The sequence below is a fragment of the Magallana gigas genome, chromosome 8 (assembly GCF_963853765.1).
Source record: "Magallana gigas chromosome 8, xbMagGiga1.1, whole genome shotgun sequence".
NCBI classification, from domain to species: domain Eukaryota; kingdom Metazoa; phylum Mollusca; class Bivalvia; order Ostreida; family Ostreidae; genus Magallana; species Magallana gigas.
The window spans coordinates 11,822,842-11,834,595 of NC_088860.1; the positions used below are offsets into that span (position 1 = coordinate 11,822,842).

The following is an 11,754-nucleotide window of genomic DNA, read 5'->3' on the forward strand; positions in this document are numbered from 1 at the left end:
GTCAGCAATTACTTGGTTTTGTTGAAATTTTTGCTTTAATTAAAAGGGCAACACATACATTCAAAGGCTAAAATAGAAGATATTTTTTTGGAGACTTTCCGTAAGATTTCATCTTCAGAGAAGCTTTTTTTTTTATCTGTTTCACTACTTTGATTATTAAATGACATTATTCATTTAATTTTGAAAATTTAATTATTATCATTAAGGTGGTATGGGACACCGGTCGATATTAATGGGGATTAAAGTACATTATGAATTAAAATACTTTAAGCGGTTGAGAATTTTCATTTTACAATATTTAATCAAAAATACGTTTTAAAACTTTTTTGGAAAGGTAAACATTATAAAATCCCAGCGGATTTGAACTCATGACTAACATATCCGTAGGAAACCCTCTAACCCACATCTCTACGCTGTTAGGTAGCAATTTTAGGAAAGAAATTATTTATAAAATTATGCTTGATTTTATCGTTTATTTCGATAAATAGTGCGTCATAACATTGAGGTGGCCTATATATATACCACCTTAAGTGAAATGCTGTGTGGCTGATTTTAACCGGAGAGGATATTCAACATAAACGCATATCTCTATAAAATATACAACAATTCTACTATCAAATTTGTATATAAAATTTCCATTCATATCAATAGTACAATGTGTTAACTTTAATTTCCATATTTATAGGAAGAAGGTTATGGGTTTTTAATCCTAAGAATGTAGAGGGTGACCACTTACAAAATGTAACAGAAGATAAAAGTTTAAAATAAATATTTCGAAGAAGTTTATTAAAAAAAAAATCATTTCCAGAAAGTATCGTATTTTAAAGTCGTCACCAAAGTCATTTTAAAATTATTAGAAATAAAATAAGTTAATAATTAAGACGCCAAAGATAGAGAACTTTTAGTAGGTACTTAATTATTTTGAAATCATGATTTTTAATAATAAGTTTATAGATATTAAAGTATCAATATGCTATTCATTATTTACTCCAATTATTATTGACAGTACTAGTGTATTTCAATCGAGTATTTTCTAGTTTTGCCCAATCTGATGGGTGTCCTCTATCGTTCCGCCATCTAGTTTACTGAATGATGCTGCTGAGGTTAATTAACTGTCTTTATGCCTGCAGTCTAAATTCTAAATCCCATGATATATCAAATATCGACGTTTTATACGATTTTCACAAAATTTATATCTCATATGAAAATATAAACTTTTGAATAATTACAGTGTTAAAATAATGGACCTAGAAACTATCGGTCGACATAAGATTACGAATTGACTTAATTTATATACGTACAACTAAAAAAAAACATGGAACTGGAATACTGTGGAATCATTAGATTTCGTGGTGGCTCATTTTTCGTGGAATTCGTGGGTACATCTCATCAACGAATTAACATCCTCCACGAATGAATAAATTAGGGTAATAGTCATATTTCTTCTGTAGGTTTGAGAGAATACACGAAATTACGTCCCCACGAAGCTGTAAAATTTAAGCAATCCACGAAAATTGGCCCCCACGAAAATTAATGATTCCACAGTAGAGATTTCTGTCACATTCAACACAGATTTTTCCAAATTGACTTTCATTTTTTTAATGAAATTACAATGCAATTTCTCTCCATAGACAGAGAAGTTTTTAGTATAGACTTAATTTTTTCTCAAGGTGATAATATAATAGACCCCTTGCCGACAGATAAAAATAGGGTACCCTATTTTGAGGCAAAGCTACCTCATAAATATGCAATATTTAATCCATTTATTCTAGACAAATTGTTTTAGAATGGACACCAATGGACCCCTTTTGCAGATTTTTTAATCTTCAAGATACGTACTAGCTAGTATGCAGCTGCGCTGTTCTACGTGATTTAAAAAGGCATAATTCTCCTGCACTTGTGTGCGAATTTGCATGCAAACAACACGTCAAACTTCATTTGTTGTTTAAAAAAATCTTTTAGCAACAAGTTTGGTCATTTTTTGGTACAAAAAAGTCAGTTCAAGAAATGTTTACATTTTGGTCTACATTTGTACAAGATGGCAGTATACCCACCTTTATCGCTTAGAACATCCGTCGAACTACACAATTGCAGACTTAAATTAAGATGTAAAAATTTCAAAATATATGAAAGGAGGCCATTGGAGTCCACCTTACAACTTTTCGTTGAGAAAAAGTCAAACCTTGCCAAATGTTGTAGCTTTTGCTAAAAATAGGGAACTCATTTTTATCAGTCGACATGGAATTCGAATCTATTTTCAGAACAAGAAAACTCTAGTCTATCTGTAGACTTCTTATGTCCATGGAGGCTCATTGGCGTTATATTTTTACAGAAAAAATGTATGTCAATTCAAAAATCTGTGATAAAAGTGCCAGACATATAGATCTATACCAGTCCTAAATTTGTCTTTTCAGTTCTATATGTAAAACGTAAGAAAGAAGTTACTTTACGTTTTACATATAGAACTGAAAAGACAAATTTAGGACTGGTATAGATCTATATGTCTGGCACTTTTATCACAGATTTTTGAATTGACATACATTTTTTCTGTAAAAATATAACGCCAATGAGCCTCCATGAAGTTGTTCCCCTTTGCCAGGTCAACCCAAAAGTGCGGGTATAAAAGTCTGAAGTAAAAAAGGATACATCTATACATTTTAAAATACAAATTTAACTTCAATGTACCTCCATAGACAAGGATAAATATATTAAAGGGACATAGACACGATTTCAGATGAAAATTATATATCTGATTTTTATGTACAAATAGTTTACTTGTGTATTTTGAATGATTTGCCAACATATGAATGTTAGAAGTCAATTTACAAACGAGATATAGAGGAAAGAAGTTGTTCTTATGTAAACAAAGCTCGAGTCTTATATTTATTTACAAATAATGCAATGTACAGAAAATGCCATTTGTTTGACAAATTTTAAAACGTAATGTGATCCGCCATTTATAACGCCACTGCGCATGAGTGCGGGAAAACCTAGCATTGAAAATACGATGGAAGAACAGTTTGTTTACAAATGATAATAGCGTTTATCATGTCTCGATACTCGAAGCAGTATTATTCCGATATTCATTAATGTAGAACGATATAAATTGTTAATCATGTGTAATAAAGATGAAAGATAGACTGAGATGGATGTCACGTTACCCATTTAAGGCTGTTTATTTTTCAAACTTTTTGTATATTTTACTGTGCCGGTGTAACGACGAAAAGTGACCCCCGTAGAATATTGGCCCGGGGGTCAAATTTCTACGGAGAAAACTGACCCAGGGTCAGTATTCTATGACAAGTAGGGTCCTTTTTCTAACCATTCCAGACCTGTAGATCTACAACCCCCCCACACGTTTAAAACTGACCCCATAGAATTTTGACCTGACTTATAAACAACATAGAAATAATACAAATTAAAGGCGATACTTTGAGCATTCATATTTGGTAAGTGTCCCGGGGGGGGGGGGGGGGGGGCAGCGAAATCATCTGAAAGATTAGGCCATTCCAAGTTGTTTAGCGTCCGCGGACGGATTGGTTTTGAGATGTAAAAATTATTTTTTAAAAAACCACACACACCCAATTGTTGTTCATAAAATTAGATCGCTTTTTCATATGTCGGGCTCAGGATCGCATTTTAAATCCGGATCAGAAATCAAATATAACAACATTCAAAATGGAAATTATATATTGTGTTGCCTTTGTTTTTTAAGAGTTATCTTTCTTTTCATTTGTTGGAGTTATTGCCCTTGTTAGGAAAGTCTCGTCAGCCATGTTTGCTGATCGTTGTTTGTAGTTCGAGGCAATTGTGGCCTACCACAGTGTAAGTTAAATGTTTATTTGTCTTATGCATTGTGTAAATGATTAGATATGAATGTAGGCTATCTTCTGATGCAACCTTTTTTATGCATGATTTCTAATTTCTGCAAAATAACTGTTCGATGTTTTATACACATGTACTACACGTGGTTGACAGTCAACTTTCAATTATTGCAATTTAGGAAAGATTTACTCATAATTCTGTCTTCTATTTTTTGTAAGTGATTTAACTATTATCTATAAGTAATTTAGCGAGAAATTTGTTAGGAAATTTGTATTATTTGCAAACCTCCCCTATTTGTTCTAAAAAAGTATGGAACACTGTTCCTGTCATAAGTCATTTTATTTCTACTCTATTGTCACATTGCTGTAATTGTTTTTTGTATTCTTTCAGCTTTTTACCTTACACAATAAAGGTTATACTACTGTCTCCAGGACAGCACAGTAAAAAGACTACAACTGGCCAAGACGCCTTCATCATAAGTCATAACCATGAGTACTACCACGGAACCCAATTCTGCGGAGAAGGAGATAGAGCAGGCAGCTTCAGGAGATTTGAAACGAAGCATTTTCATGACCGAAAAGGGTGTAGAACAATTTGAAGCATCTTGTAATACACATCTCAAGAAAATAAAGAAGGTATGGTGTGCCATTCAGGACACAATTAAGGAAATAGAAGATAGTAAATCATCTCGAGTGGAAGATCTGTTGAATCTGCATGAAGAGACAAAAAGACATGTGGCAGAAGTAGAATCTTTGAGCACTAGTTATTTAGATTTTTTAAACAGATGTCATTCGGATCAAAGTAACAAAGAAATGGAGCGGTTCAGTGCAACATTGAGGGGCTATCGGATATCCATAGATTCAGCCATGAGGAAACTTGCTCTGTCTATACAGGATCAACAGATCAAAGACAGTGTGTCTGACGTCTCGACAACATCTACATCCTCCAGAAACAGTTTGAGTTCAATCGCAACCAAAAAGAGAGCGAAAGCAAAGGCTCTCAAAGCCTCACTTAAGTTCGCTGAAGAGCAGGCAAAGTTAGAACGAAAGCAGGCGGAGCTGACCCTACAACACGCAATCACAGAAAAGGAAAGTGCTTACATAAACACTGAAATGACTTTGCTGAACTTGAAAAAAGAAACGTTAGAACTGGAAACAGAAGCCAGTGTATTAGAAGAAGGAGAGGATGGTGATTCCATGAAGTCAGCCCTTAGAAGCTTAGAACAGGAAGCTACAGAAGACCGTACGACGGCTTATGTGGAAAACATTTCACCAGCTTCAGGTTCAAATCAGCCGGAGCCTACATTTCAAGAACCTTCATTGAATGTTCGAGCTCCTCCATTTGAACCACGAGTGGCGAAGACCCAACATCCACATGTGTCTCCAGAGACTGAAACACCATCAACTTCTATTACATCGGACTTCACAAGATACTTGTTAAAGAAAGACTTATTGTTATCTCGTTTGACAAACTTTAATGACAAGCCTGAGTTTTACCCCACATGGAAAAACAGTTTCAAAGCAATCATGCAGGAGTTACAAGCTTCACCCATAGAGGAAATGGATCTGCTTGTGAAATGGACAGGTCCCTTGTCACAACGCCATGTACTAAGCATCAAAGCTGCAAATCCGAACAACCCAACACAAGCAGTCATAAGGAGCTGGAGTCGTCTCGACGAAAGGTACGGTTGTCCAGAAATGATGGAAGCAGCGTTGAAGTCCAAGCTAGATTCCTTTCCGATGCTAACCAACAAGGATGTTAGTCGTCTTTATGATCTGTCTGACATTTTGGATGAAATTGAGGCTGCAAAGGAGGACACGCGATACTCTTGCCTTCTGTCATATTTTGATTGCTCGACTGGTATCACTCCGATAGTCAAGAAACTACCTAACGATTTGCAAGGAAAATGGACTTCGGTAGCCGTGAAGCATATGGCAGTGAATGATGTACCATTCCCACCGTTTAAGGTGTTCGCAGAATTTATTCGTGAGCAGTCAAGGATTAAGAACAACCCATCATTTTCCTATGGTGTTGACACGAGAGGAGACAGACAAGTGAGAAACCAGCGAGACAGAGTGTTGAATGTTTCTTCAAGGAAAACAGAGGTTGCACAACCCAAAAGAGAAAATTCCTCAGACCGGAAGTGCCCCTTACACAACACCTTTCATACATTGAACAAGTGCAAGGGGTTCAAGCAGAAGTCATTAGAAGAGAGAAGGAAGTTCTTAAAAGAGAATAATATATGTTTCCGTTGCTGTGACTCTCGTTCCCACAAGATGCGTGATTGTCGAGCAGCAGTCAAGTGTGAGGATTGTGACAGTTCAACCCATCCGACAGCACTTCATGTGGAGACTCAGAGTAGGAGACACTATGGCGGGGAGTCGCAGAATTCATTAGATGTCAACTCTGCATGTACGCAGATTTGCAGAAAGCAGTTTGGAGGCAAGTCTTGCTCCAAAACTGTGCTCGTGCGTGTGTATCCTCAAGGAGAACCTCAGTTAGCAGTCAATATGTATGCGGTCATAGACGATCAATCAAACCGCTCACTTGCAAGCCCCAGATTCTTTACCTATTTCGAATGTGGAAGTGAAGCAATAACCTATACACTTTCATCTTGTGGAGGCACTATACAGACCTTTGGAAGGAAGGCAGAAGGATTTGTTGCGGAGGCATATGGCGGTGGATGTGTCCTGAACCTTCCAGCCCTCATCGAATGTCAGCAGGTTCCTTGTGCACGGGATGAGATCCCTACACCGGAAGTGGCTTTACATTACAGTCATCTGGCCGACATAGCAAAGCTAATACCTCCATTAGATCCGGATGCTGACATCTTGTTACTACTTGGAAGAGATTTGATAGAAGCGCACCATGTACTTGATCAGCGTATTGGACAAGGCAATCAACCCTATGGACAGAAACTACATCTGGGGTGGACCATAATTGGTGAGACATGCCTTGGCAAGACTCATGCACCTACACAGGTTACAACCTACAAGACTCATTTACTGGGATCGGGCCGTGTATCCTTACTTCCACCATGTACGAATGAGTTCAAGATAAGAGAAAACCTGAACTATGTGACGTATGGCATGGAAACTGGAAAACCCCCATCATTGTATGACAATGAAGACTTTGGTAGGAATGTTTTCCAAAGAACACAAGATGATGAGAAACCAGGTATGTCTGTGGACGACTTGACATTTCTCAAGATAATGGACCAGGAATTTCAGAAGAGCGAGAATGGGCATTGGACAGCTCCACTCCCATTTCGACAGCCACATAGTAAACTGCCAAACAACAGGGACAGTGCTCTAAAAAGAGCCAAAGCACTAGAAGCTAGTTTACGGAGGGATGCAGTGAAGAAGGAACACTTCCTTACCTTCATGGATGGACTGATAAAGAATCACCATGCAGAGATTGCGCCACCTCTGACACAGACGGATGAATGCTGGTACTTGCCTATATTTGGTATATATCATCCAAAGAAACCAAACCAGCTGAGAGCAGTTTTCGACTCCTCTGCTAAGTATGGTGGAATATCTCTCAATGACGTCCTTCTTACTGGCCCTGATCTCACCAACAGCCTGTTAGGAGTTTTGATGAGATTTCGTCAAGAAGCTGTTGCTATTATGGGCGACATACAACAGATGTTTTATTGCTTCAAAGTGCGGGAGGACCATCGCAACTTTTTGCGATTTTTCTGGTTTCGAGATAATGACCCAGATCAGCCTCTGACAGAGTATCGTATGACGGTACATGTTTTTGGCAACCGACCCTCCCCGGCAGTTGCCACGTACGGACTCCGTAGAGCTGCACTGATGGCAGAGTCTACATTCGGTAAAGATGTGACAGACTTTGTTGTGAACAATTTCTATGTAGACGATGGTCTTGTCTCTGTACCTGCCCCATCAGAGGCAATTGATCTCATGAAGAGGACGCAGAGAGCTTTGATGTCAGAAGGCGGCTTGCGATTGCACAAGATTGCATCAAATCAGTCAGAGGTCTTAAGCGCCTTCCCCCCAGAAGATCTTGCAAAGGATATGAAGGACTTAGAATTCGGAATTGACCTGCTTCCAAGTCAACGCAGTTTGGGCCTCAACTGGAACTTGGAAACTGACGCCTTCTTCTTTGAGGTTATGATGCAAGACAAACCGTTCACCAGAAGAGGCGTACTGTCATGCATAAACAGTATATTCGATCCCCTTGGATTCGCAGCGCCCGTCATCATAGAAGGAAAAAGCATTCTGAGGAACCTGGTTCTTGGCACCATACACTGGGATGATCCATTACCCTTAGACCAGCTAAATACTTAGACACAGTGGAGAGACTCTTTATCTAACTTAGAGAACCTACACATCTCACGGAACTACTCACCTGAGTCCCTGCAACTGTGTAAGGACAAATCCATCCATGTATTTTGCGACGCTTCAGAACTCGCCATTGCGGCAGTTGGTTATATGAAGATAACCTCCTCAGATAATGAAAGCCATCTCGGATTTGTGTTAGGAAAGGCAAAACTTGCTCCTACTCATGGACATTCAATTCCGAGACTGGAGTTGTGTGCTGCTGTGCTAGCAGTAGAAATTGCATGCTCTATTGCAGACCACTTGTCTCTACCAATCCAAGACTTCAAATTTTACTCAGATAGCAAAGTAGTGTTGGGATACATATTTAACACTACTCGTAGGTTTTATACCTATGTAGCCAACCGCATATCGTACATTCGGAAATTTACAAAGCCAGAGCAATGGGCCTTTGTACCAACTGAAGACAACCCGGCCGATGCAGCCACTAGGCCGCTGCCGACTCATCAATTAAAGGACAGCTCTTGGCTGAAAGGTCCCACTTACCTGCTTAAACAAGGCAAAGGCAAAGAGCAAGACTTTGACATTGTGAATCCTGAGAGTGATAAGGAAATCAGACCCATTATCTGCATGAAAACTATCTCATCTGTGCAATTGCTAGGATCCCACAGATTCTCCAAGTTTTCAAACTGGACGATACTCATACGGACATTTGCATTCCTTCAACACATCATCAGATCATTTTGTGGCCACAACGAGTGCAAGGGTTGGCATTATTGCACAAAATCGAGAACCGTTGAAGCATATCAAGAATCAGAAAAACTGATCATCAAGACCGTTCAACAAGAGGCTTATAGAGAGGAAATTGACTATCTAAAGCAAGGCAAAGCCTTACCTTGCACGAGCTCCTTGTTGTGTTTAGGAGTTTTCCTTGACTCAGATGACATTCTCAGAGTGGGAGGACGTTTGAATAGGAGTAACGTATTGCCACAAGCTGAGATAAATCCTATTGTGATCCCAGGAAAGCATCACATAGCCACACTCCTTACCAGACATTTCCATGATTTAGCACAACACCAGGGGAGACACATTACCGCTGGAACCATTAGGAATGCTGGCTACTGGATCACAGGCAGCAAGCGCTTGATATCGTCCATTATCTACAATTGCGTGAAATGTAGAAAACTGCGTGGAAAGTTTGCATATCAGAAGATGGCAAATTTACCCCCTGACCGTCTCGAGCCAGGTCCACCATTCACGTATGTTGGCCTAGATACGTTTGGCCCCTGGGAAGTAGTAACCAGGAAGACAAGAGGTGGGGCTGCTAATGCCAAAAGATGGGCCATTCTCTTTACATGCATGGTTAGCAGAGGAATACATATTGAGGTCGTTGAGGAGATGTCCTCGTCATCATTTATTAATGCCTTCAAACGCTTTGTTGCCATCAGAGGTAAAGTCAAGCAGATACGCTCTGACAGGGGGACAAATTTCGTTGGCGCCACGGATGATCTTCACATCAACGCGGTAAATGTTGAGGATGGACCCGTGAAAGAGTATCTGTACAAAAGTGGAGTTGTATGGCTATTCAATCCACCTCACTCCTCTCATTTTGGAGGTGTATGGGAACGCCTCATTGGAGTGACCAGGCGCGTCCTTGATTCCATGCTGTTGGAAATACCACCAGGAAGTTTGACGCATGAAATACTTACCACGTTTCTTGCAGAAGCATCGGCCATCGTGAACAGTCGTCCGTTGGTACCGGTGTCGACCGATCCTGAGGATCCTCTTCCTTTGAGTCCTTCGTTAATCCTGACTCATAAACCAGACAATACAGTTGATTATATACCCACCAATGGTAAGGACCTCTTACGTTCCCAGTGGAGGAGAGTGCAACATTTGGCTGACACCTTTTGGAAGAGATGGAGAACCCAGTACCTTCAGACATTGCAAAATTACAGGAAATGGAAACAAGAAAAGCGGAACTTGGTCATTGGAGATGTGATCTTGCTAAAAGACAATTCGGTGACCCGTAACTCGTGGCCCCTTGGAAGAGTCGTCAGAGTGTTCCCGAGCACTGATGGACGAGTACGCAAAGCAGAAATTTGTGTAGTGTATCGCGACGGACACTCCACAACGTTTGTCCGACCTGTAACCGAACTGGTCGTTTTGATCCAGAATGAATGAACTGTTTTGCATTAACTTGGTGCTGTTTGTATATTTGAAACTCAGTTGATTTGAATTATTGCATAGTGATGTTTGTAACATCAGGCGGGGAGTGTGTTGCCTTTGTTTTTTAAGAGTTATCTTTCTTTTCATTTGTTGGAGTTATTGCCCTTGTTAGGAAAGTCTCGTCAGCCATGTTTGCTGATCGTTGTTTGTAGTTCGAGGCAATTGTGGCCTACCACAGTGTAAGTTAAATGTTTATTTGTCTTATGCATTGTGTAAATGATTAGATATGAATGTAGGCTATCTTCTGATGCAACCTTTTTTATGCATGATTTCTAATTTCTGCAAAATAACTGTTCGATGTTTTATACACATGTACTACACGTGGTTGACAGTCAACTTTCAATTATTGCAATTTAGGAAAGATTTACTCATAATTCTGTCTTCTATTTTTTGTAAGTGATTTAACTATTATCTATAAGTAATTTAGCGAGAAATTTGTTAGGAAATTTGTATTATTTGCAAACCTCCCCTATTTGTTCTAAAAAAGTATGGAACACTGTTCCTGTCATAAGTCATTTTATTTCTACTCTATTGTCACATTGCTGTAATTGTTTTTTGTATTCTTTCAGCTTTTTACCTTACACAATAAAGGTTATACTACTGTCTCCAGGACAGCACATATATGTTATTTTTGTTACAAAATGAAGAAAAACTTCAAAATATATAACAAATTTTATTTTGTTGAACTTTTAAAGTTGTGTTTTTTTCTTAATGTTTGTGGGTTTTTTCCTGATAGAAAGACAGGTTTTTGAGTTTTGGGTGGACGCTAAACAAAGAAAAAACTTGCAAAGGCCTTAGACAGAACTACCGTTTTACCCTTTTACATTATACCGCGGTATAACATCATTTTGAACAAAGCGATATCTGTGTTTATCTTGAAGTATACTTGTCAGCCTGCTTTGTGGCCTTGTCCCTTCACTAAGCCTTTCTAGGGTTGTGGTCCCCCCGATGTATATGCATTATGATGTGCTCGCATGCGCTCCCTTTTTGCATTATGCTCGTTTTGCTAAATAGGCCCCACTATTATGGTTGATGATTTAGTAAACAAACTTAAATTTTATGACTACGTTTTACATATTTTTAGAAAAAAAATCCAGAAGGCAGATGTGAAATTTCGACAAATAACGCGTTTTTTTTTTTGTATATTTTAATGTCTGACATAAAATTCTACTCTAATCAAAAGGTAATGATTAATGGCTTCGCTAAATCAATTATTGGAGGATGCAATTTTGCAGTCATTCACTAATGATATATATTAGACCGCATGCTGTTTATCTGACAGAAGAATTTTGCTTAAATAAACTGAGCTATACTGAACCGTCAAGTACACTGCAATAATGTAAAGCCACCCCTTTTCCGACTCTCTGTATGCAATATGCAACACGTTGATGATGAC

General features: G+C 38.7%; 2 protein-coding genes across 2 annotated transcripts; both read left to right on the forward strand.

Annotated features, from left to right (window-relative positions):
• Positions 1-3,698: 3,698 nt before the first annotated feature.
• LOC117681253 (uncharacterized) lies at positions 3,699-8,138 on the forward strand. Its single transcript, XM_034444769.2, has 2 exons — positions 3,699-3,825; positions 4,216-8,138. The coding sequence occupies exon 2, from the start codon at positions 4,314-4,316 to the stop codon at positions 8,136-8,138; it is 3,825 nt and encodes a 1,274-aa protein (XP_034300660.2). The 5' UTR covers positions 3,699-3,825; positions 4,216-4,313.
• A 144-nt stretch (positions 8,139-8,282) lies between these two features.
• On the forward strand, positions 8,283-10,313 carry LOC117681254 (uncharacterized). The gene has a single exon (XM_066069007.1). The coding sequence runs from the start codon at positions 8,283-8,285 to the stop codon at positions 10,311-10,313; it is 2,031 nt and encodes a 676-aa protein (XP_065925079.1).
• The last annotated feature ends 1,441 nt before the right edge of the window (positions 10,314-11,754 follow it).